At 40.4% G+C, this 27,118-nt stretch overlaps 1 protein-coding gene across 1 annotated transcript; it reads left to right on the forward strand.

The window, feature by feature from the left end:
• Window positions 1–1,237: 1,237 nt before the first annotated feature.
• SMARCA5 (SWI/SNF related, matrix associated, actin dependent regulator of chromatin, subfamily a, member 5) lies at window positions 1,238–26,513 on the forward strand. The gene is made up of 24 exons (XM_061992227.1): window positions 1,238–1,617; window positions 3,824–3,898; window positions 6,785–6,951; window positions 7,688–7,788; window positions 8,430–8,530; window positions 10,372–10,551; window positions 12,026–12,181; window positions 12,284–12,415; window positions 13,245–13,313; window positions 13,838–13,947; window positions 14,181–14,407; window positions 16,062–16,183; window positions 16,275–16,427; window positions 17,581–17,717; window positions 18,396–18,540; window positions 18,755–18,874; window positions 19,108–19,218; window positions 19,793–19,906; window positions 20,102–20,224; window positions 23,168–23,300; window positions 23,755–23,873; window positions 24,696–24,908; window positions 25,273–25,383; window positions 26,211–26,513. The coding sequence occupies exons 1-24, from the start codon at window positions 1,474–1,476 to the stop codon at window positions 26,274–26,276; spliced, it is 3,129 nt and encodes a 1,042-aa protein (XP_061848211.1). The 5' UTR covers window positions 1,238–1,473; the 3' UTR covers window positions 26,277–26,513.
• Window positions 26,514–27,118: the final 605 nt, after the last annotated feature.

Genomic DNA, 27,118 nt, shown 5'->3' on the forward strand with positions numbered 1-27,118 from the left:
AGGTGGGAGACAGAGTTGCACAAAACTGTGGAGTATGCTCACTGGCTGCATCTGCATTAACACTACTTGTGAGTGCAGACATACCTACAAACGTAACACATCTCCAACAGATATGTAGAGTTATTTAGTTGGTGTGGAATACCTAACTGTAGTCACACTGTACCATTCCAGGCACTTTTGCTCCAGGTCAGGTTGGCCCTTTAGAGTCAGCGTGTGTTAGCAGAGGTGTTCTGAAATTTACCTTCCTGTTTGGTTTCATCCATTTTGTGCACTTCAGAGTTTGTGCACTTCTTCAGTGCACACGCTGGTAGGTGGCACCTGGCATCGTAAATGGGGGTGATCAGTGAGGAGCATTTCTTGCCTGAGCAAAAGCAGTATAAGTGTAGATGTGCTCAAGTCCTGAAGCAGGGCTCTGCAGCACATGATGGCTTCAAGCCATAAGCAGACACACTGTTTTATGCAGTGGTCTATAAAAATATACTTTTATACCTACAACTTTTTTTCCTGGCTCCTTCAACCAGATGGAGGTGAGCTGAGCAGTTATCTCTGGGGTATGGTTTGGTGAATCTTCAAGTCCTGTCCAAAGGCCCTCTCCTGCTGGAGAGATGTTCTGTTAGATGACCTGAAAATGTTTATTTCACAGCAGTGCTGTTCTTGTACTTGATTTTGAAAAGCACAGGGCGAGAATACGAATTGCCTTTTAGTAACAAGACTTCGTGCTCTTGTCAGGACAGTGGTGTTATGATGTTGCTTAATTTGAGCTCATCTCTTGCTATAACAGTTCAAAGGAACTTAAGCCGTCACTGACCGATTTCCAACGAAGCTACTTTATGAGTAACGCTTCAAACCACACTGTGGTCACCTGCTTTAATTACAACGGATGGCCGATGAACCCAGGGAGCAGCAGTGAGCCGGAACTACAGGAGCCTCACCGCTGCTTCCCCTCCTCTGCCGACGCCGCCCTAGTGCACGCGCTGGGGTGCGTCCCGCCCCCCTGGGCCGGCGCGGGCTCCGCTCAGCCTGCGAGGGCCCGGTGGTTGGCTGCCCGGCGCACGACCCGGCCCGGCCCCGCCCCGCCCCGCCCCGCCCCGCCCCGCCGCCGGCCTTTGGGCGGCCGCGCGCTCACGCGGGCGGGCCGTTGGGGGGCGGGACCGAGTGGTGACGTCGTAGGCAGCCCGTCCCCCGCAGGCGGTGGCTTGCGCCCGCGCACTGGCCGTTGCTGCCCCATACGCCGGCGTTGGGGCTCTCGCGAGAGCAGGGAGCCGGCTCGGTTCCTGGTTGGTGGGCGCCCGCCGGGAAAGCCGGGGCGGCAGCGGGGACGGGCCTGCGGTGGCGGCCGCCGACCGAGCTCAGCGCACCGTTTCCCCAGAGCACCCCCCGCCGGGCAGCTGACCTCTTCCTCCTTCCCTCCCTTAACGAGCAGCCAGCCACCCGGGCCCGGGTCCCGGTAGAGCATTGTCTGCGGCGGGGATCATGTCCGCCGGGCAGCAGGCGCCTCCGCTGGCGCCGGCGCAACCGGATGAGCTGCCCGCGCCGCCGCCGGGCGCCAACAGCAGTGAAACCGCGGGGGCAATTCCTTCCGCTGCCAGTCTGGCCGGAGGCGACATCGAGATGGAGGTCAGGCGCTTTCACCTACTGGGGACCCCTTCTCCCTCTCCTTGGCTCCGCGGGACTCGGCGGCGAACCCTGGGGATGCTGCGGCGGAGATGAGCCCGGCTGCCCGGCGGCAGGTGCCCGCCATGAGGGCGCGTTCCCGGGCCGCGTGGGGCCGCAGGAGACAATGGAGGGGCGGGCTCGGGGCCGGGCCGGGCTTCGGGGCGCTGCCGGGCCCCGGGCGGCGGCTCCATCCCTCCGCCTCTGCTCGCAACCGACCGCCGCCCACGAGCGCCGGGAGCCCGTGTTCCTCCGCCGGCCGCCGCCGAGGGGACGAAGGGAGGTCTCGCCCCAGGGTCACTTCATTTCTGAATCTTTGAAGCGGGGTGATGGGAGGGCAGGGGAAGCCCCCCTTGCGCCCTCCTGCTCCAGCCGGGGCGGGTAGCCATCTTTCCCCCACCTTCGTCCGCACGCAGAGTTCTCTTTAGGCAAGTTATCCGCCCTTTGTGAGTAGTTCCTCTCCTTTCCTCCGTCCCCGAAAAGCCGTGCCGTCGCTCGCGCTTCCTGCTTTCAGCGATGAGCAGCTGCTTGCTTTAGAAAGCAGTAACGTTTAGTGTCTACTAAAGCGGTTACAAACTTTTTTTTTGGGAGGGGGATGGCGCTGGTGGGGGGATTGTTTGGGGGGTTGTTTTGGCAACAGGTGCTTATTCCAGAAATTTCAGGGGGTTGCGTGATTCCCCGGAGATGCAAATTTTATCGCGGTATTGTTTCTTTAATGATGCGAGGAAACTGGTTGGTCCTGCTTTCAGTGCGGAGTGTTTTGTGCTCTGAGTCATGCTGTACAGTCCAACCTACTTGATCTAAATAAATTTGCAAATGGCATATTTTTCGGATGAGCAAGTAGCCAAAGCACTGTGGGTAATGAGTCCTGCTTGAACCTGTAAAAATAGGGCAATTCCGGGCTGGGGCTAAGCGCGTGGAGGCTCTGAAACGCGTGCTCCTGAGGCACCCGTGTGCAAGGGCTCTCTCTGTACTTATGTTAGTCCCTTTTCCAGTGGGGAAGGGATTCTCTTGCAGAAAGTGAAGTTCCACTTGAAATAGCTTCTTGACAGTCCTGATCAGAACTGCTTTTCTTGGGCTCCAATTAAATTGCAAGGACTTGTCATCTTTATGGCCTATTATGAGATTGGATGGTGTGCTACTGCATATCTACATCTCATGTGTTAGGCATTTCAGGAGAATTCTGAATTTTGGACAGAAGTTCAAGGTGTCCTGTGCTTGTGCTCACTGGTGGGTGGGTGTTGGCTAAATCCAGTGGGAAAAGAAGTAAGAAGATATAGATGTTAGTTGATAAGACCTTAAAGCCATAACTTTTTATGCTTAGTTCTTTTTCATAGAATCATAGAATAGTAGGGTTGGAAGGGGCCTTTAGAGATCATCTAGTCCAACCCCTTTGCAGAAGGGGTTTTTGGTTTTAAGAAGAGAAGATGATATGTGGGAGGTGATGGGGAGAGGGTTAACCTAATTACAGGAGAGACAAGGATATAAAACCCCTGATCTGAAAGAATAACTGAAGGTAGTATGTCAAAGATTTGTCAGGAAGGGGCTGAGGGAGGACTGCCCCCTCCCAACCAACTTGCTTTTCTGTTTGTAGTGGTATCATTGGTGATAACAACAATTATTTGATGTTGTTGAGATTCCTGCTCTGCTCCCAGGATAAAAATGCGATCTAGGTTCTTATTTAGACATATTCCCTTGATTCAGAATGATGAGGGATTGGGGTAATGTGGAAAAAGCAAAAAACCCCAAATACTTCTAAGTACCCTTCCACTGGGGACAGAGCTAGTTCTTTCACAGTGCTCTCCAGAGCTAGCTTGAGGAGGAATTGAGGAGGTTTTGGCTCAGCACTCTAGAAGCAATATGCCAAGCTCCTGGACCACAGCTGTGTCTCTCATTTACATTGATGTGATGCTTTAATGATGGAGCTAAATCGGATTATGGACATCTAGCTCTGTCCCTCATCCAGTGGCAGGGATCTTTGTTCTACCTTGAAGTGATTTTACAGTAAGTAATCGAAAACTGACTAGTATCAAAGCAGTAAAAGCAATATCAAAGCAGACTGTGCCATCTGATGTGCATAGGTAGTAATTTGAAACAAGCTATGTTCCTTCATGTGGATATCTTCCCTTGTTCAGACAATAATTGTTTTTCTCATTATTTTTTGTCTCAGGAATCTTTTGATGATGCATCACCAGGAAAACAAAAAGAAATTCCGGAAGCAGATCCTACATACGAAGAGAAAATGGTATGTAGTATTTGCAACTGAGTACAGCTATCCAGTACTTAGTTGCTTAAAATAGACTTCATTTAGTTTAAAATCTCTTCAAGATATATAAAACTTTGTCTAGTTATTCAGAAAAATTTAAGTAAACTGAAACAAAAAAAATATCCAGGGGGGAAAAAAAAATCTCAGATCCTCTTCATTCAGTTATTCTCTGCTCTTTCTCCATTTCTGTTGCAGTCATTTGTGGGAATAACTGCTAGTGTATTTTGCCTTTTCTGTGAAGTACAGTCTTAGGAGCTTTGAGGTGCTCTAATAATGGGAAATAGTCAATGTCTTGGGGGAAAATATAATAAAAAGTTGTCAAGTTGCTTTTGAAGTTGTCAGTATGGTTGTCCTTCTTCTAGACAAGGGGAATGATAAGGAGTTGAATGTTTACTTTCTCAGTTGGAAAGGGAAAGATCTTCTAGGAAAGCATCCACAGGTATTTAAATGGCTGCTACCTTACTTTCCCATCATATCGAATCAAGTCGAGGGCCCTTTTTATATTGCTATTGAATACAGGAAAATAATTCCTAATATTATTTTTCAACTACCAGAGTAGCAGTCCTTTCTAGGAAAGGTGTGTTACTTTATATTTGAGGAGCGAGCAGTAAAAAGAAAGATTTGGCATAAGGCTTTGAGTAGCCACTGCATTCATTTTCAGTTGAGGTATGCTTCAGTAGTACAACTTTTAAGTAGGTGGGATCTTTCAGACAGTACAATTTATGGGTCGAAATAAATAAAGGTTATCTTCCAGAATTCACAGGAGTGTGATGAAGGGTTTGCTGTTTAGGATAAGTGCTGAACATAAGCCTTGGACAACTTTTAAACCCTTTATCTTTGGCAAGACTGAAAGAGATTTTGTTAACTTTTACAAAATTTAGTCTGTTCTTTGTGAAACTCTAGTTAAGATCCTCTTTTGAAGGTGAGTGGCTCTGTGCTTCATGGGTTAGACAGGAGAAAACTTATTTTCCTTAGTTTTGCATGTGCGTAATAGAACTCTCAACTCTTCACCGACCCATCTCATTTTCCTTCTCTTTTTCTCCCTATTTTCCTTTCTTCCTGTTTGTAATTCCAGTGTCTGTTACTATATGTGGAATTGCTTCATATTCGTAATTCCAGTGACTGCATGTGGAATTTCTTCGTAGGAAAATGAAACTGATTCTTGTAATTTGCTACTTCCTGTGTTATTTCTTCTTGCCACTGAAAATAACGCAGTTGTCTTCTGCTAATTTCTTTTTGCTGTTTCCCAGAAAACTGAAGAAACTGAACTTAAAGTCATCTCTTTTGGTCTCTAGGCAGGGATGATTATGAGGAGAATTGTATTTTCCTGCCACAGTAGTCAGAATATGCACTGGAAAAGAAAATGGGAAAAGTTTTTCTTTCGTTGATGGAAGGCTAGCTCATGGTTGTAGAGGAGAGACTGTTCTTGTCTGTGGCCAATTTAAAAGATAAAGATAATGTTTGTTAGTCTCTTAAAGGAATATCCTTAAGCTCAAAAAAAGAGTTGTGAGGATGTGTGTGCAGTGCCAAAACTTGCAGAAGATTCCTCACTAAAATTTTGGAACAAGGAAGCTTTTGCTTCTACTTCTCCTTTTCACAGCCAGCAAAACAAGTACTTACAAATAAGGATTAGCAATTTGGATAGTAATAACATCTTACCATCATAACTTTTGAAACCTACCTACCATAGCTTCTGAAACTGTTGCGAAGTAAGCAAATAGTATCCTGTGAAAAATAAGCAGGAAAACTTGAATTCAGTGGATGTGGATTGTAGCTATATCAGTCAAGGTTAAACTACAGCTAGCATAAGTCTGACTCTTATGGTATGGAGGATCTCTTTCTTCATCCTCTTTTTTTTTTTTCCTTTCACCTCATCTTCCTGTCTTTTACATAGTGCAGGAACTGCTTGCTTTGAAGAGAATGCTCACAGAGCTGATGTTGCTCTTGCAGAAGTCTGGAACATATGTTCCCTTTTACAAAGAACACTGACTTCCGTTAACTGTGCAAGTTGCTAAATATCAGGTTATATTGTGGCAGCTGGCAGAACCTCAGAGTGGTTGCTCTTAAGTTTGGAACTGTTTCCTGCCTTGATTGTTCTTAAGTCTTGATGTGGCCTCAGGAAGGTGTGTTAATTCCAAATGGAACTGATCTCAAAGGAACTGAACCTTTTAGATACTTGTGGTGTCTCTTTTAGTCCTTTCGCACAACAGAAGCAGCAGCTCATATCAAACAGGGCAGTCTGACTAGTTAGGCTGAGCTTATCTAGGCGGTCTCTGCTGCTGAAATGCGCGGTCTGGCTTCTAGGTACTGGCTCTTCTGCCCTCTACACCCCCTTTTATGCCAGCTCTTTGGCTTATCTGGCATCACAAGGAGGTTGTGTGTTCCAGTAAGCAGACAGGAAACTAATATGATAGAAAATAGTTGTTGCCAGGTTAGTGAGATGAACAAGTTCATTGAAGAATCCTGTGCATGTTAGAGTAGGGGTAAATTTCTGGGAGTGGGACTATCACTTTTGACAGGAGAAAGTTCTTAAGGGAGCCCTGGCCTTGTGTAGTGACCCTCATGTAATCTTTCTGTCAAAGTCAGATTTCAGCCTTAGTGCAGGTCTGTCTGGCAATTTTGATCTTGTTTCAAAGCAAAGGCTAGCTGTCACACAAGAAGAGATTATCAAACCTGTCAACAATAGTTAAATTGTTATGTTAATCATCTCATCTTTGTTAATTGAGCTATGTGTATAAAGAAATGTGAATTTATATTGTTTGAAAAGCATTTGTTAGCTTTTTCTTTTGAAGTTGTGCATAAGTTATGCATTGAAGTTATGCATCAAGTCTCACACTTGTCCCACTTAATTTTTCTCCTCAACAGCAAACAGACAGAGCAAACAGATTTGAGTATCTGTTGAAGCAGACTGAGTTGTTTGCTCATTTCATTCAACCTGCTGCTCAGAAAACTCCAACTTCACCTTTGAAAATGAAACCTGGACGTCCACGAATAAAGAAGGATGAGAAACAGAATTTACTGTCAGTTGGCGAGTGAGTGATGACATGTAGACCAACTTGTACTGTAATTATGGATTTTATTGTACTTTAGAAGCGTAAGTTAAACTTGCTAGTCCTTTGTCCTATTCCAGTGTGTGTTTCATTTGTGTAATTGTGATTTTTTTTTTCAACTGCCCACTTTAAGTTGAGGGTTGTTTAAGAATTCTAGAAGTTATAAGTAGTTGATGTTGGTGATAAAGCATTATCATCATTGAAAGTATTCCAGTGTGAGGAAAAGTGGGGTCAGAGAAGTAGAATGCTGGTGACTACAAGTTTTAAGAGTTCGGGGAGAACATCAGTATACAGCACCTTACAGGCAGCTTGAAAATCCAAAGTACAAAAACTTTGATATGAGCCTTCATTACAGCTTACATGTCTACAGTATCTAGCATTTGACAGATGTTCCAGAACTCTTAAATACAGTGCTTTTACCTCTCTTGTAGTTAAAGGCTGGTACTGACACACATTTATCCCTTTGCAGTCACTTTGCTCTTTTATTTGAGCCTGCTAACAACACGGTCATCTCTCCTTATTAAGAAGCTAGTGGCTTAAGAGTTAAAAAGCAACATTTCACTTCATCAGCTAAACATGAGTTCTTTTGAATAATCCCAGTAGAAGTTTCTTTGGATGTTTGCATTCTGTATTGCAACAATATTAGATTTAATTCCAGAACGGTTTCATGTCTTTTTCAGTTTAGCCAGAAACTTAGTTATTTCTTGCCCTTTTTCAGCTACCGCCATCGTAGAACAGAGCAGGAAGAAGATGAAGAGCTGTTAACAGAAAGCTCCAAGACAACCAACGTCTGCACTCGATTTGAAGAATCTCCATCATGTATGTTTTCTATTTTTTTTTTCCCCTTATTTTTGGTCCCTGTTGCTGTTATTGACAGTGTTGCTTAAAATGAAATTTATTTTTACCTTTCCCAAGGACAATGAAACAATTTGGAGGGACAGAAGGAGAAAAAAAAAATCCAGGATCTGTCTAATAGGATAAAATATGTTAGTGAGGGACGGTTTATTTTCAGTCAGGCTAGAAAGAAAGAAATCCAGTAGCTGTACTTTAGCTACTAGAAAAGAGCTCCGTCTTTAAGTTTGTCACCTTGCAGTTTTTGCTTACATAACCTATCCTCTGCTGCAATTTAAAGTACCTAACAGCTTCCAGTTCACTTAATGGACAATTCTGTTTTCTGTTGTTTTAGCAGTTTGACTGTGTTCTAATTTGAAAGGTTCTAGAGTTAGAATTTCTATGTGTTTTTGATTCTTGCAGGAAACAAAGCTGTTACGGTAGCTTGCAGAAGCAATATTAACATGTTTGTCTCCAATCTGCACTGTCCTCAGGATTTACTGTGTGACATTTACTACTTGATTTTGGTCTGTAGCTTAGATAATCAGTGTCAATTAGCAGGCAAGGGATGATGAAAGTCTCTGGTATGTTTTTAGAAATCTTTTAATCTATTCTCTCCTATCTTTTAGATGTTAAATGGGGAAAGCTGCGTGATTACCAAGTCCGAGGACTGAACTGGCTTATCTCTCTCTATGAAAATGGCATCAATGGTATCCTAGCAGATGAAATGGTACGCACATAGCCTGTGTTTCTGGGGACTTGTGTACACATGCAGTGCAATAAAATTGTGCTTCAGCTATTGATATGGCTTTTTCAGTAGCACAAAATGCAAAATATAATTTGCCAAGTCTTATGTTTCTAGTGCGTTTTAAGTCACTAACGTGAAAAACATCACAGGTGTCTTAAATAAACTGTGCAGGCAGTTATAGGCATATGAAAAGGGAATCTGTAAACCTTTAGAAAAAGAAAATTTGGTGAAGGGGAGTTAATCTATAGAATGTGTCCTCCATTCTCTAAATTGCAGCTATTTTGTTGTGGTATGCTGAAGCTGCCCTTGTGAAGAGATTGGATGTGCGAGCTCTCCAGTTGTTAGGGTGAAGTGGAGGTTGCAGCATACAAGTGTCCTATATGGACAAATCTCAAGATCAGTAAGAGCTACACCGTTGGGAATTTTTCGGGGAAAAGTGGTGCCAAGATAGATGTAACTAGAGAGCTGTGTTGGCATCTTTCACACCATGACCATGGACATTTCAGTCAGCACTGGCCTGTAGTAGCTGTTGGTTCTGGTTTTATTCTTTCCGCTGAAAGGCAAGGGATGGATGTGTAAGAAATTGTAGTAGTTTGGAAGTTGATATGTTTTTTTGTCCTTTAAGTCATTTTTAGTTGTATCTAATTTTCATAAGGACCAGATAAAGAGAAACAAAAATCTAATTTTATTTCAGTATGTTGCATTTATAATTTCTTTTGGTAATTTATTTTCAGTGCAATAAAACTTTTTCAAGGTAAATTTGAGACAAAATAATGAAAATTATTGTTTAGTAACATTTAATTTTGAATGAGATAAGGATTTTCTTTGACACATGCTTATGGACAGAGGAATTATTTTTTTTCTGAGTATGCTTTTAAGTGGAGCAGGCTTATTTTAAACAAAAATGACTGGGAAACTTTATATGTCCTTAGTTTTGGGGTATCCCAAAAATACATCTTGTCATGAAGAGTTTAAGTATTTGCTATTAATTTTTTTTTTTTAATTATTCTTACATAGTAAACCCTTTGAACTTTATTAACTGCGTTTCACACAGCTTGTAAACAGTTTTCCATGTCTTACACCAGGTAGAATGGGGTTATTGGGAAAGCAAAGACTTGAATTTTAGAACCAAACTTGCTATGATGGTTTTCTTTTTTTTTTTGTTTAAATCCCATGTGTTTCAAATGTAATCTTTTGAAAAATGTAGATGATGTGAATGATCTGGTTTTTACATATCTTGCTCAGTTTTGGTTTAATTAGAATAATACAGTGAAGATACAAAGCTTTAAATATCTGTTGAATAAAGAACACAGTACTTAGAGTACTTCTAAAGAAGCTTGGTGTTTGTTTTCTTCTTTGACATATGCAGCTGTTTACGTTTTTGTTTGGCTTAAAAGCCTTCTTACAGGGCTCTTAATTTAATCACTTTATTTCAATACATACTTCCAGTTTATAAAGTTTGTTGACCTCTAAATCAATAATCTGAGTATACCCCAGTCTATGAAACAAAACTTTATGAAAGAATGTTTTCTTACACTTCTAAACATATGTCTTGCTTGAAAGGTAAGGCAAAATTATAACTTCTAATCCAAGGGTTGAAAGTGGTATTCTTGGTACATTTTTATATTAAATTTGGGAGGCCATACTATGAGCTTTTCCTAACCAAGGTTTTGATGCCTTTTGTGAGCAGCACTGTCTCCCAATATATCTCACTCATTTGTTCAGACAGGCTGTCTTCTGTGTTGAATGCAGAGCTCACTCTTGGGTTTTTTAAAGGTGTTTCCAGATATATTATTTTTCTGACCCATTAATATCTCTTACAGGGTCTTGGGAAGACGCTGCAAACAATTTCTCTGCTTGGGTATATGAAACACTACAGAAATATTCCTGGTCCACACATGGTGTTAGTTCCTAAATCTACTCTGCATAACTGGATGAATGAATTTAAGAGATGGGTTCCTACACTTCGAGCAGTTTGTTTGATAGGTGACAAAGACCAACGAGTAAGTTTTGATGTGATTGTTCTTCCTATGTAAATCTGGCACGTGATCTTGCTGTCCTTTACCTTTGCCTTTGTTTGCAGGAAAGGATATTTGTAGGTCTTACTGTTTAACCACTACAAATCTAAATGACAGATACTTAAAGTATAACCAGCTTAGAATTGACATGTATGTTACCCAGCTTCATCACTTTACACTCATCATTTCTTGTCCAAAATTTTTCTCTCTCCTTTTGTGAAGGCAATGCACCGTATAGACCAACAAACCTGATACATCTTAAAATAGGAAAACAAAATGTTTCATGTAAATTGCCATCATTTGTATGAAAATGTAAATCTGTAAAAAAGTATTTTTTCTGCTCTACATAGTACAATACGTTGTATTGGCTGCAGCAGCAGCTCTGAAGAGAGTTAAGGGATCTGTCACTAAGAAAATGTTTTCTGAAAACAGTTATCAGTTCGATGTTGGAGAGGGCAAGTGGTTTGGTTGGTACAAGTGGTACACAAACAGATCTTATTTAGCTTAGATTTTGTCAATTAAAAGAAAAAAACAATGTTTAGACTCTTAGGGCTTTACTATTTCAGTCATTCTCTTTGCTACGTAAGTATCAGTTCTTCGCTGCTTTGCTTTTCATTTCTTAGCTCATCAAAGAAAACTTAAAACACATGAAATATGATGACACAGCTGTAGATTTGTCAACTGGAGTTACCCATTTATTGATGGAAGGGTTATTATTGGTGCCATTAAACTTGGACTTTTTTCAGCAAATTATTTGGTTTTATTCTAAGGGCATCTAGCTCTACTTTCAGAGTTGTTTGGATTAGAAATTACAAAAATATTGATGAAACTCTAGAAAGTTCTGGCAGCCACAGGTCCATCTAGATTTGATACCTTGGATTTGTTTAACGCATCTTTTTTTTAAATCCAGAATTTTTGTTCGTTCTTCTGGATATTTCTTGTTTATGAGTTAAATCTGGACTTTTTATATATATATATGTACTTTGAATTTGAGAAATTACCATGTCCGCATTTAACCGTGGATGTTAGCAGTACAGGAATTATTCAGTTAGCCAAATCAAGCTATGCATGGGATGATTTTTTATATTTAAAACCTACCATTTTCTAGACTTAAAACTTGAGAAAACCCAAAGCAAACCTACAGAAAGTCGAGTTTGAGTTCTGATCTTACAATTCAGCTACGGAACACCTCCCATGTGTTTGTAGTAATCTGCAAGTTCCAAAGCCAAAAGTTAAAGCTGCAATCACTTCCTCTTCTGTCTCGAGGATTGAGCAGCTTCAGCACTGACAAAATTGTCTAGCTTTACAATGGTTGTCTTATACTGTCTCTTTAATTGATTTTATCTTTTCTTTCAAATTTAGTGTCACTACTCTTTTAAAATTTTACCAGCACTAGCACATTCTTTTGGTTTTAGATTTGACAAAGCCTCAGTAACTGACCTGCCACCTTGTTGTCTAGGCTGCCTTCGTCAGAGACGTGTTGTTGCCTGGAGAATGGGATGTCTGCGTAACATCATATGAAATGCTTATCAAAGAGAAGTCAGTATTCAAAAAGTTTAACTGGAGATACCTAGTTATAGATGAAGCCCACAGGATTAAAAATGAAAAATCAAAGGTAATTTTTACTTACAGTGAAAGAGAGATTTATGGGGTTATTAGGTGGCAATGTGGGGACTGGCAATGTTTTTACACTTGCTCATGTATCAATGTCATTCAGTTGTCAGAAATTGTGAGGGAATTCAAGACAACAAATCGGCTGCTATTAACTGGAACTCCACTTCAGAATAACTTACACGAACTCTGGGCACTTCTGAACTTCCTTTTGCCAGATGTCTTTAACTCATCCGAAGTAAGTCTTCATTTCTGCTGATCAAATTAAATGAACTTTACTGGTTTTCCAGATCTGAAAAATAGACCTGGGTAGCTATAGTTAGGAGTTATCTGTGTAGTTACCGGTAACGATAGGTTGACAGAAGCGTTTTCAGAATTGGGTACTAGGGCAGTCTTTTTTTCTTGGCTGGGCCTTTTTTAAGGACTGTTGTGAGCTTAGCAGATACAAGAGTTATTTAAAATGATAATGTAAGGATAATCTCTGCTGCATTTCAAAATAGGGTTAAAAGTTGTGATGGCCAAACCAACTGACTTTGTTATATTTAACTCTTAAGTTACTTCATTATTTCTCTAAGCCTTCTTTCCTTTAAGTCAGGAGTTACTTGTTTAATGAGCAAGAGACTTGGCAAAGTGAAGCACATGCTTAACTGTTTTGATGGATTGGGAGTGTAATATCTCTACAAAGGAAACTATGTGGTACATTTACGCCAACATTTTTTTCTTTTTCATTTTTCATCAAATGCATTAGTATGCTGCTTCCATATAGAATTTGTCCAATGGAGTGATATGAGTGAATCTTTTTCAACAGAAAAAGACTCAAACATTGGTGGTTTGTTTGGTTGGTTTTGGTTGTTTTTTTTTCCCGCCCTTTCTAATGGTATAGACTTTTTCTGGGTTTTTTTTTGAAGACATTATTATGTAGGTTTCTATAAATACAGACCAAAGAGAGCAATTTGTTCTTTAACTTACTATGTGAGAGAATCACTTGAGTTGTATTTATTCACCATAGTTATGTCAATGCACCTTGAAAGGAAACTTCTTACATACCAGTGATTTTGTTGATACAGGACTTTGATTCATGGTTTGATACAAACAACTGTTTAGGGGATCAAAAGTTGGTGGAACGTCTTCACATGGTAAGTTTTTCTGCTTTTTGTGTGTTATATTTAATTTGGATTCTAAAATTCTTCTAAAGCTTCTTGTGACAGAATATTAGACTAAGGTAGCTTATTCTAGAAATTATGGTAGACTTTCAGAATAGGTTGGTGAACCTCAGAAGACGATTTATTTTTTTGAAAAGGAAATTGTTTTGTAGGGGAGAGAAGGGTTGGTTGTTCTGGCTTTCAGGATTCTGAAAAGCCTGCATTATAGTATCTTTGTGGACAATATTTTTAAATATTTTATCCAAGCAAAATTTAAAGAGATTCAAGGGCCACAGAACCATCTGAAAGATAATTCTGCCCCAGTCTGTGAGTCTTCCAAAGAAAGCACACATATATTCCCCTGTTTAATAACTTCTCTGTATAGATTCCTTTTTCAGGTATCTGGTTATAGGTCTGGTGTTTGAGGATTTATGATAGAGCATGACTTCACTGCTTTGTTCTGTTGACCTGTTAGGTATTTGTTTCCAAAATACATTTAACGATGCAATGTCTTCCAGGTGCTACGACCATTCCTTTTACGTCGCATTAAGGCTGATGTAGAGAAAAGCTTGCCTCCCAAGAAGGAAGTTAAAATTTATGTGGGTCTCAGCAAAATGCAACGGGAATGGTAATTCATATACTTGACTGTGCTGTGGTTAAGGCTCAAAAGGAATATGCTGCTTGTGGCTTGGTTGTTGTGAGGAACTTGATTGTGACCCTTGTGATGTCAAAAAAATGCATCTCAGGGAGAGTTACCTGATGAAATGAGGTGATGGGGAATGGGTTGAGCTTTTGACTATGCTTATTATTTAAAGTCATCTCTATTATATATAGTTACAACAGCCTGTTTCTTTGCCATAGGTATACACGAATCTTAATGAAGGACATAGATATCTTGAATTCGGCTGGGAAACTGGACAAAATGAGACTGTTGAATATCCTCATGCAGCTGCGCAAATGTTGCAATCATCCATATCTCTTTGATGGAGCAGAACCTGGTCCACCCTACACAACAGATATGCATTTGGTCACCAACAGTGGCAAAATGGTAGTACTGGACAAATTGCTTCCAAAGTTGAAAGAACAAGGTATGCATCTCCTTGTTTGAGAGTCGTTTGGTTCAATGACAGAAATGAATGTCGGTGCTTGTTAATGTTTCCATGTATCCTAAGCAAAACCCAGCAAGCACGCTTCAGTCAGGATGGTTGTTGGCTTCTAACATGATGCCAGTTTGTCAAGCACTGTAGCTTAAATAGTAAAGACGAAAACAGGTTGTGAAGTACCTTCATAAGTAATTGGATCAATAGTCTGTTATGGCTTTTTGTGATGAAGTGTTTTGGGGATCTTTTTTCTTCTTTTTTATCCCAGTTAAGCTGAAACCACAGAAACACCAGTCGATCTGGGCTTTAGGTTATTGTAGGCACTCCTTTATTGTAGCCACTCCTTTAATTTGTCAGGAAGTACCATTTCAGAGTTGAAATCTTCATGTAGAGTTAAAGTAAAATCCTTTGTGAAATGTTAGTCTTGTTGGATATGATTCTGAGTGGCATCTAATTTTTTTTCAGTGAATTTTTTAAGGCACACAAATGTGAGGGAACACTCACATAATAAACATAAATAACTTTAAAATAAAGCAAAGCTCATAAATACGATTTTGTAGAAGTCACTGCAGAATTTTTTACTCTGGAATGAATTTTTAACTCATTTTAATGAGTTTGGTTACTGGAGTGACTTTGTCTGAGGAGTGGAGAATTTGTGGCTGGGTAGACATTGCAGAAAAATAAAGCCAAGTCCAAACCTCAGCCTTAGGTAATATAAAAATAACCTGTGCTTTGTATTCAGATGTCATTCAAGCAGCTGTGGTGGTAAGTGTCATTGTAAGACAGAAGAAGAATTCAATGGTCACTGCCCTTTTTTTTTGTCTTTGTTTCTTCCTGCTATGAGACTTTGTGTTGAGATGTCGCAAAATTAAAATTGACCTGATCTTAAGTGAAGTGATCATTTTAAGCAGGACCTTGGGTCTAAAGGACAAAAAGAAAATCATACTAGGAGAATAGAGGGGGAAGTGGAAGCTTTGTAATATTCTGGTTATTACTTGACTCTCCCAAGCAGGCTGCAAATGGTGGTGTGTATATGCATAAATTACTATGCATTTATGGCTTTTTGGATGTTGCCCTTTGCAGATAAGGAAACTGACAAGTCTTTAAGAAAAAATATTTTTAGATATCTTAAGTCTAAACCGAATACTTTAAAATTTCATTCTTTGTACTCCTTGATGTTTGTATGCTTGTGTTCTTATCTTACTTGACTGTATCTGGCAAGGTTTTGATAAAGGATACAATAGGAAATAAACAAATAGGCAGCTGTGAACCAGAGGCTAGTATATGGTAAAGCAGGCAGGCAAGCCCCGTAGGGCAAGCACGGGAGCCTGCCAATGAGTAGCTGGATGGCACTAACAGCTGTAGCATGCTCCAGACACATCTGTTATCTGGAACCCTTCAGGCCCCATATTGGACTCCAAAGAGGACTTGTTGGGGCTTAGCCCTGGTAGGCAGTGGAGCCCTGCACAAGCCACTATTACATATCAGCTGCAGCCCTTCTTTATGTCGTGGATTCTGAAATTGCAACTTTTTCTTCTTAGTACGTGGAACTGTTCCTCTTCCATTTCTGGTGATGTGGGCCTGCAGTTTGGTACATCTTAAGTTTTGGTGGAAACATAAGGCAACTTTTTTCCGCAAACAGGTTCAAGAGTCTTAATCTTCAGTCAGATGACCAGAGTCCTAGATATCTTGGAAGACTACTGTATGTGGCGAAATTATGAATATTGTCGACTGGATGGACAAACACCACACGACGAAAGACAGGTATTTAAAATGTGAAGTATTTTATTTAAGTGAAAGTAGTACTTTTAAAAAACATTTCATTTAACTGATATGATCTTTTTTATTTATTTAGGCATCTATTAATGCATATAATGAACCTGGAAGCTCAAAATTTGTGTTCATGTTGAGTACACGGGCGGGAGGGCTTGGAATCAATTTGGCTACTGCTGATGTTGTAATTCTGTATGATTCAGACTGGAACCCACAAGTAGATCTTCAAGCTATGGTAAGAATCCTGATGGAAATTACGTTTCTTCTCTTTCTCATAAAAGTTTCCTAGAAATGTATGTATGGCACAATACTCTTTATTTCCAAAATAAATAGATATTTTTCTTGGTTTAGGACAGAAGTAGTACTTTCAAGACTTTTTCAGTTCCAGTACATTGGAACCCTTAGTCACATTTAGTATATAGAATGATTTATGCAGTGGGAAATGCTGAGTATATGCTACAAGTAGTAGTAGTTAATGAGAATAGCTACTTTTATTTTTAAAAAAGAAAAGATCTACCATGGAATGTGTTAATCCCCAAGCTATGAAGTTTTTCTTCTGTGGCAAGTGGAAATAAATCTGTTTATACTTGGTTCTCTGATATCTTTGAAACAAGACAGAAGTTGAATTAAACTTTTCAAAACTGCTTTTATGGTGATAAGTGATCAGGCTCCTTTGAGCAACCACCTTTTTTTTGAAGTAGATTTGCATACATCTGCAACCTTGGGAGTGGTGTCAAGAATATTACTGGCTATGTAAAACAGTAAAGCTCTGTAAAAACTACCAGTGATTTTTGCCATATGAGTCCTTTTGGTGACAAATCTTGGAAGTTTCTTTTCAATTATTTCAGTTAAGCTGTAGGTTCTCAAGTATTCTAGCAAAAACGAGTTCAAAGCTACCACTAAAGGTGTATGTTCAGAATATTAATTCTCTCAGTGGTTAATGATTTGCCAGTCAGATGAGGTGGTGCATTGTATTTTCCCTTGAAATATTTATGGCACAACTGAACGATTTTGAGAAAGGTACTTTTTGGTCAGTACAGAGATAATTTCTGAAACACTCTGATTTTAGAGAAGATTGCCTAAGGTCAGAAGCATCCAGTCTTCTATGCAATTTAACAAAAAAATCAAAACACAGTATTTTTTAGGCATGACATCTGAAGACATAATTCATTGTTGACGTTCTTGAAGAAAACCATCCCAAAGCTTGCACTGTAGATAAGAATGTGCTGCCTTGGGTAGTCACCTTAACTGGGTGTTTATAAAAATTTAACTAACCTATGCTATTCCATTTTGAGAATTAGTATGTTGAAACTAATGACAATTGAAGACTAATTATGTCATTATGCTGGAAACCAAGTACTGAATTTTTTATGACTCCTTTTGGCTAGGATCGAGCACACAGAATTGGGCAAACAAAGACTGTTCGTGTGTTCAGATTTATCACAGACAACACTGTGGAAGAAAGAATAGTGGAACGTGCAGAAATGAAACTCCGTCTGGATTCCATAGTCATTCAGCAAGGCAAGTAGATGAAGGCAATTTGTTTGTAGATATGACCTGGTTCTTTTCTTTTGTTATTACAACTTGTAAACTGTGGTGAAATCAGTGGTGAAATCAGTGACTAACAATCAACAGCAATGTGGCTTTTGCCTCAGCAGGACTCTGAAGGTAGAGTACAAAAAGTTTATTTTACTGCAGGGGAAGGCTCTTTCTGCAGTAACTTTTTGATTACCTCCCTCATGATACACACGTACAAGTGGGTGTATTCTGATTTGGTTTCTTTAAAGCGCTCTCTTGAACTGCAGAAATTATTGCCTTGACCATTTTCAATAGCTGGGGCAAAGTGATGACAGTGTACCTCTTTTGGTTGACTTGACTGGAATCAGTATCTTCTGAAAAAAAGTGTTCAATAAGGTTTATTCTGGAAATTGTGAAAACATGCACCATAACAAAGCTTAGGTGGAAAATCTCATATCTAAAACATTGTTTGAACAGAATTTGTGGATAGTAAAGGAAACACATGTGATCTCTAGCTAGCTTTTGCTCACTTTGTTTTTTTCTTTATTTGGCATTTACTGAGAGGAAAAACGATAGCATTACCATGGAAATGTGAGGAGGAAAAAGATCATTCGATTATGGGCCCCTTCTGTAATGTAAACTCATTAGTTAGTTGCATTCTTCCAATGCTTTTATCTTCAGGAAGACTGGTGGATCAAAACCTGAATAAACTTGGGAAGGATGAAATGCTGCAAATGATTAGACATGGAGCGACACACGTGTTTGCCTCAAAGGAGAGTGAGATTACAGATGAAGATATTGATCACATTTTGGAAAGAGGCGCAAAGAAGGTGAGAGAAAGTTTAAAGAAATGGCAACCCACCTGTAGAACTAAATTTGATGGGCAGTTAAGTGTATCCCTAGCTGGTAACTGTAAGCTGGAGAGAATTGGGAAGTTGCTCCTGAGGCTTTTCATAGTGTTTAAACGTGTTTGTGTGTTTTTGTGTTGTAATGAGATGTTTATAATAAAGTTGTTACTGTTCTTTCCTCTCTCCCTCCTCCAAGACTGCAGAAATGAATGAAAAACTTTCAAAGATGGGTGAAAGCTCACTCAGGAATTTCACAATGGATACAGAGTCCAGCGTGTATAATTTTGAAGGGGAAGACTACAGAGAAAAACAGAAGGTACCATTTCAATTTCTTCTGGAGGAGAGCACCAAATTATGCGATTGAACCACATTTATTTAAGAAATATTGTCAAAGTACAACATAATCTGTGAAAACTGTTTATAAGTTTTATTACTTACTTCGTGAGGTTAAATGTAGACCTAATTTTTATATAAAACTTGTAGCTAGTCTGACTATTTTGTAAGGCTTAGTCTTAATAGTTTTGGGGTGGTGGGAATTTGTTTTTATAGATGGCATTTACAGAGTGGATTGAACCTCCTAAACGAGAAAGAAAAGCCAATTATGCTGTGGATGCTTACTTCAGGGAGGCGCTTCGAGTCAGTGAGCCAAAAGCACCCAAGGTGAGTTAACTACTTTTAAAAAACCATAATTGTTCAAATATGGATGAGAAATAGTTAAAGCTGAAAGCAATAAATTGGTCTTTATCCATAAAAAGTACTCTATTCACTTTTATAAACTGAGGAGGCAATTTAAATTTGGAAAAATCCAAAGGCTTGAGACAAACTTCTGAGGAAAAAGTAACAAGTTTCAGCCGCCTCTTACTTTTTTCTCACATGCTAGAGGACAGTAAGACCAAAGTGTTTTGTGTTTTATTTTTATTTAAGCAGCTTTAAGTTTTCCTTACCTGTGGAAGGCTTCCTTATTGCTGCGCTTTGTTCAAGGAGATGCATGTGTGACTTTCCCAGTGTCTTCCTCCTCTTGCATTTTCTCACAGACCTTTTACTTATTGAATTCTTCTTGGTTGTAGCTGTCTCTTGAATGGTGAGGCCTTTCCTTTTTCTTTCTTAGTTTACTTTGTAACAAAAAAAGTTGTTGTATTGGGTTTGTTTTTTCCTCGTAAACTGATTATTGCAAGCAAACAGATTCTGAATGTGAAAGGGAATCAATTACAAACTTTGTATGTATGTATTTCAGGCACCACGACCTCCAAAACAGCCAAATGTACAGGACTTTCAGTTCTTTCCTCCACGCCTGTTTGAACTTTTGGAAAAAGAGATTCTCTACTATAGGAAAACAATTGGGTACAAGGTAATAGAATTCACATATTGCAACAGTTTACTGCAAGAGTAGGGAGAACTGTGTGCTTGTCTTGACTTTCAGGTTAATTTAAATGAAATAAATTCATGTTGAACTGAATAAATGGTGAGGTTCTATTTTAAAAAAAAGTGACACCAGTTCTCTGGGAAAAAATAATCATCTTCTACAAAATACAAAACCTTTCAGGTACCTCGTAATCCTGATCTGCCAAATGCAGCCCAAGCACAAAAGGAAGAGCAGCTTAAGATTGATGAGGCTGAACCTCTTAACGATGAAGAACTAGAAGAGAAAGAGAAACTTCTAACCCAGGTATAGTTGGGTCTGTAGCGAGACTGAAATGAGCAGGACCTTGTTCTGTGCTTTACAGTGTTGCAGGAACGTTTCTCAGTCGTTGATTCACACAGGCCACCGTTAACACAGCTGCAGCTTCTTGTTCTGAGAAGAGGTGTAGTGGGCCTGGATCCCTTTCAGAACTTGCACTGATATTGTATACTATTCAGATTCTATTGAACCTGATCTACATTCTGTGTGGTTTAAGTCTCACTCGTCAGAACTAGCGCTGTGTCAGTCTGGCTTCCAGTGCTTGCAGTGGCTGGAGCCTGTGCCACCTTCCCTGGGCTGTGGGGCCCTGCAGCTGGCTGTAGAGCCAGATGTGCCACTTATTTCCCACAGGATTTAAAGTGTGTCTTCTGCCAAATGAGCACTCCCATGTGGAAGTGAATCCCTCAGGGTGAATTATCAGTTTTCCTCAGCTATGACTCAAAGTGAATCATAGAATTGTTTCAGCTAGAAGAGACTTTTAAGAACAAGTCCAGTCTTTGTCCCAGCCCTATCAACCACTAGACCACTTCCTTAAGTACAACATCCAATTCTTCTCTTAAACACCTCCAGGGACGGTGCCTCTACCACTTCCCTGGGCAGCCCATTTCAATGCCTGACAACCCCTTCAGTGAAGAAATTCCTCCCAATATCCAGCCTGAACCTCCGCTGTTGCAACTTGAGGCCATTGCCTTTTGTTCTATTGTTTGTTCCTAGGGAGAACAGGCCAACCCCTGCCTCACTAGAGCTTCCTTTCAGGTAGTTGCTGACAGCAAGAAGGTCTCCCCTGAACCTTCTTCAGGCTAAACAGCCCCAGATCCCTCATTCTTTCTTGCTGTGAGACGTGCTCCAAATCCTTTACTAGCTTGGTAGCCTGCCTCTGGATCTGCTTCAGCACCTCCATGTCCTTCTTGTAGAGAGGAGCCCAAAACTGTACACAGTATTTGAGATGTGGCCTCACTAAAGCCGAGTACAGGGGAATGATCACCTCCCTGCTCCTGCTGACAGCATTGTTCCTGATACAGACTGGGATACCATTGGCCTTTTTGGCCACTTTAAAACACTGCTGGCTCATGTTCAGCTGTCTGTCAACCAACACTCCTGGGTTCTTCTCCGCCTGGCAGCTTTCCAGCCTCTCCTCCCCAAGCACTGGTGGGAGTTGTTGTGGCCCAAGTGCACTTGGCCTTATTGAAACTCATGGCATTGGCCTTGGCCCAGCCATCCAGCCTATGTAGATCTCTCTGTAAAGCTTCCCTGCCCTCAAGGAGATCGACACTTCCACCCAGCTTGGTGTCATCTGCAAACTTACTAACTTATTATCCCCTCATCCAGATCATTAATAAAGATGTTAAATAGGAGAGGCCCCAGTACTGAGCCCTGGGGGACACCTTTTGTGACTGGCCACGAATTCAATTTAACTCCAGTGACAACTCTTTGGACCATCTAACCAGTTTTTCACCCAGGAAAGTGTATGCCCCTCCAAGCCAAGAACAGCCAATTTCCCTAAGTGTGCTGTGGGAAACTGTCAAATGCCTTACTGAAGTCAAGGTGGACAACATCCACAGTCTTTCCTTCATCCAACAAGTGGGTCACCCTGCCATAGAAGGAGGTCAGGTTTATTAAACAGGACCTGCCCTTCATAAACCCATGCTGGCTGGGCCTGATCACCTGGTGTCCTGCATGTGCTGCATAATAGAATTTAGGATAATCTGCTCCCTCAGCTTCCCAGGGACTGAAATCAAACTGACAGGCCTGTAATCTCCCAATCATCCTTCCATCCCCTCTTATCTCTGGTTGTTATATTGGCTGACTTCCAGTCAGATGGGACCTCCCCAGTCAGCCAGAACTGCTGATAGATGATGGACAGTGGCTTGGTGAGCACCCCTGCCAGTTCCCTCAGCACTCTAGGATGTACCCCATCCAGCCCCATAGATTTGTGGACATCGGTGTGGAGCAGCAGGTCACTGACCATCTCCTCCTGAATTGTAGGGGGGACATTTTGCTCCTTACCCCCTTTCTCTTGGCATAGGGGGCTGAGTTTCCCCAGCATAAATGCTGCTGTTACTAAAGACTGAGGTAAAGAAGGCGTTAAGCATTTTTGACCAAATTTGCTTTTGAGTCTAACGGGATGGAGGCTCAAGTGGATGATAGTATCCTTCCCTTGAAGAGGCTAGAAGCTGAACAGGTATATAATTAAGTAGCACGTACATTTAAATTATTTGTTACAGGTCTAGGCCTGTTATGCCTTATTTGGGTATTAGATTTTCATGTTGTATTTTCCCAGGGGTTAATTATTAGATGTGATCTCTTGTTCGAGCAGTAATGCACTGGAGTGGCTTACTGTTAAAAACAGAACAACAGTGCAATCATGTAAGCTGTGGCTGAATCTTAACATGGCTGGCAGAATGTTTTACTGTTGGCAAAAGTTATTGCTAATCTGAGATGAGCCTGTTTCAGCTTCTGATAATTTCAGCAGTGTTATTTCCATCCTGACTGGCGATCCTCACAAGATAGATATAGACCTAGTTGAAGGGTAACCGGAGAAAATGTCTGATGGCATCTGTGAGGCACTTGGTGGGCCTTTTTTGACAAAACCATTATGAATACTATTGGTTCACTTGAGGGATATTCTCAAAAAGTGTTCCTGTTGTTCTCTTACAGCAAATAGTGGTAGGAGGGACGAATTTATGAGCTGAAGACTTTTATCCAAAACAAACAGGTAGGTAGAGAGGCAATGCTAATCATCATGCAGCATAGAGACAGAGACTACAGTCACTGCAGCATAAAAAGTTTTTCTACCAAAATTGAATTGCAGAGAAAGCAGAGGTTTAATACTTTTGGAGTGATGGAAGCGTTTCAAGACATTTATGGAAGTTATTAAATTTGGTGAAAGACAAATCTTGAACTTATGTGCAATGTTTCTTTGTTATAAAGGGATTCACTAACTGGAATAAGAGAGATTTTAACCAGTTCATAAAAGCCAATGAGAAGTGGGGCCGTGATGACATTGAAAATATAGCACGAGAAGTGGAAGGAAAAACTCCTGAAGAAGTCATCGAGTATTCAGGTAACTTTACTTTTTAAGTAGTCACCTCTATGAGTCCATATCTACTGCTGCTTTTCCTAATTTGAACTGCCTATTGACATGGTAGCATCTTTCTTGCAAGAATGTCTTAGTTCTTGAAGACTTTCAGGGTACTGATGGCTTTGGGCCCTACTGATACAGATTTTACCCTGTTTAGCCCCTGCATAATTAAAGCTACTACATTTGCAGTTCTTGTTAATTTTTACAAAACAGAATGCTGACTAACAGTGCTTTGCTGGAGAGGCTGCACTTTTCCTTGTACTTACCAACCAGTAGTTTTCATGCATCTTTACACCTGTATTACCTCCCCTTCCTCAAGAGCGGGATACAGTAAACACTGTATGAGTGAATATGTAGTGGCCACAGATTTTTTGTAACCTAAGTTCACTTGGTTGCTTTCCTCTGTAGTAGACTTAATGAATTGTTCTGTTCTCAGCTGTCTTCTGGGAAAGATGTAATGAACTGCAAGACATAGAGAAGATCATGGCTCAGATAGAAAGAGGAGAAGCCAGAATTCAGAGACGAATCAGCATAAAAAAAGCACTTGATACAAAGGTATCTTTGCTGTGTTTCTTCTTTCCTGTATTTCCCCATGCCAAGGAGGCAAGATGGAAGACTCTGTCTAGCCATTGTTAGTGGCGTGTGAGCCCAACATGCTGTGCATGGCATTTGCCTCTTCTGTGTCTTCAGTTGCTTCCCGTAGCTTCTCCATTCCTGAGAAGCACTGTCCTGGCCACGGAGGCTGTACCTGAAGCCATTGCCCTTACGCTCCCCACGCCTATGTGCTGCTTGAACAAATGGAGTTTCTTTTGGAGCTGTGTAACTGCAAGTGCTAGGTACACATTTAGAGCACTTCAGAAGGGAAGACTTTGTGAGCAGAGGCAGATTTTGTTCTGATCTGTGTTGCACCACCAATGGTTAGGTAAGAACAGAGTTGTGGACAATTAAGACAGCGTATCAGAATTTCCACCCCTATTCAGGTTTGACCAGTTAGTTACCCCTTCCAGGGAAGTCAGGGGAAGAATGGTGTCAGACGTGCTACAGTTTCATCTATCTTTTTCACTCTTGATTTTTGACCATTACTGAGGATTTGTATGTTAAAAAGAATCTCTGCCATCTAAAGCCTGGCAGATTTTGGCAGTTTTCAAACGTTGTCTAAACCAAAATTTACCAGTTTGATGGTGTTGGTAAATGTAGTATCTAGGATTCCCCGTTCCTTGCATGTGGAGACTTGGCAGAGTTTATAAAAGTTCTAGTTCTTTTAGACTTAGTATTGTTCATCTGCCAGTCTTCATGTGATTTATAGCTTTCCTGTAAAACAGTTCTGTGCTAATTGTGAAATACTAGTTTTTCAGTGATCGTATTTGCTTTGTTTAGATTGGCAGATACAAAGCCCCTTTCCACCAGCTAAGAATATCATATGGTACTAATAAAGGGAAGAATTACACTGAGGAGGAAGATCGCTTTCTCATTTGTATGCTTCACAAGCTGGGGTTTGACAAAGAAAATGTCTATGATGAATTAAGGCAGTGTATCCGGAACTCCCCGCAATTCAGATTCGACTGGTTTCTCAAGTCCAGAACTGCAATGGTACGTAGTGATGGGGTTTGCTTTGGGTTCATGAGCAACTGTAACACCACAGTTAACACACCAGTTACATAGCTTCTGAAATAGTGAGCTGTGTGCACGTGTACAAGACATCACATTTTTACAGGCTTTCCAACAGCTGTAGTGGATGGCACGTGTACTAAAGTCTTATAGGAGGGAGATACCAAAGTTCCGAGTGCTATTTTACAAAGTCATCGTGATTTGTAGTGCAAGCACGCATAAAATTCATCTCTTCTTCCTCTGCCAAGATGTAGCACAACTTTTAAGAGCTTACGGGCATTTCTCATACTCTTATTTTTTTATGTTAAGTGGCTGCTTAAGGTAGTGAGTATCTTCTTCAATTTAGGAGCTGCAAAGGCGATGCAATACTTTGATCACCCTCATTGAAAGAGAAAACATGGAACTGGAAGAAAAGGAAAAGGCAGAAAAGAAGAAACGTGGACCAAAACCATCTTCGGTAAGATTTAAAAAGGCATTTGGTAGCAAAGCTCATTTGTAGACAGAGTGCCTTTCTCATGGTCTCAGAAAAGCAACATCTAAAATTAGTTAAAAGCAACGAAAAGCTTTGCTCCAAAGTGTTAGGAGCTCCTTAAAGTTCATGCTGTTATTCAGCTAGTAGGGTTGTGGGTGTCAAATAAAAGAAAATCAGCTGAGATTCTAAATCATAGCTGACGTGATTTGGAGCAGATAATCGTGTAACAGTTTGGATCGCGAAGCTGGTAACGCTGTATAGATTTACCCTGGTAGAATAAACCAGAGATGGTCTTGGACTTTGGATAAATTTTATCCCCATAGAAGCTATATGTTTATTGTTGAGGGGTACACAGGAGATGGAGACCAACTTTACATACTTAGATTTTTGTTCCAAGTTGTTGCCTAGAACTGTTGTCTCAAAACCAACTTAGAAGCACAACTCACTTTGCAAGTGTGTAGAAATCAGTGAAGTTTGAGTGGAGGATTAGTAAGTCTCTTACAACTATTCACAGTCTATTTAACCAGGTATTTAGAAATAGGGTTTCATAAACGGGAAGCTTTATAACATCCTCCTGTGCTTCCATACACTTTTTACCGCTGTGATGTTGTACTCTGCCAGAATTGGAAGAGTGCAGACCAGCAGCTGTCCTCAGGAGCCTGTGCATATCTGCTGTATTACAACAGTTGCAGTTTCTCACATTTTAAAGCTGCCAAGGTGTAAATCCTCTCCCTCTGCTTTGCTTTGAAATGCATTGCTTGCTTACAGGCTTTGGGGATCACAATAACTTACTAAGATAACTTACCTTACAGGCACAGAAGCGCAAAATGGATGGTACTCCTGATGGACGTGGAAGGAAAAAGAAGCTAAAGCTGTGAATGCAGAATTTTTATAATCACTAAATTTTAAAAGTAGTTCTTTAATTTACGGGTCTTCATAAGATGTACTGTATAATGCTCAACTATTATGTCATTAAAGGACATCGGGTTCATCTGTTTACTGAACTAGAAACATAGTACTTAATGTAGTTTCACTTTTTTAAATGCAGCAGCTGTGCTGAATTTTTTTTACCATTAACACTTGAAGTAATAAATAGGCTTCATTTATTAATATAAGGCTTTGTGTGCCTTTTTTTCCACTCAGCTTCTCATCATCGCCTAGTTTTTTTTCTCTTAGGGTATTGTAAATGCTTTTTCCGTTATGATCAAATAGAACTATTTGAACTGTGTTCTTTTATTACAAACCACTACCAAAGCTCATTTTATGAGATTTTGGGGCTCTGACTTTGCATTGAACTTAATTTTACTACACAAATACACTCTGTGGTTTGACAATAGTGGAAAGGCTGGGTATTCACCTCAAGTAGTAATGATCAACATAGGCACAGACTGGAACAAAACAGTAACATTTTTCTGCTTCCTTTTCTTCCGGTGCAGCTTTTAAGTCAGGCACATGGTTTAGGCTCATCTAGGAACAAAGGACCAGAATCAGCCTAAGTACCAATGGCCTCTGGAACCCCCTAAGGACAGGGAGGGCTCAATTGTCACAGCAGCAAGGCAATCACTGTATAATAATACAGTAAAGCTGTATGGAAACACAGGGGGTTTATGTGTCTGTTCCAAAGTACTGGACTTGGTTTAGGCAAAGGTCATGCCAGCACCTAAGCATTTAGGTGCTGTTTTTCTCATGTGCCTTTACAGTATTGCTCTAATTCTCACGG

This window comes from Colius striatus, chromosome 3, assembly GCF_028858725.1.
Source record: "Colius striatus isolate bColStr4 chromosome 3, bColStr4.1.hap1, whole genome shotgun sequence".
Classification (NCBI taxonomy): Eukaryota; Metazoa; Chordata; class Aves; order Coliiformes; family Coliidae; genus Colius; species Colius striatus.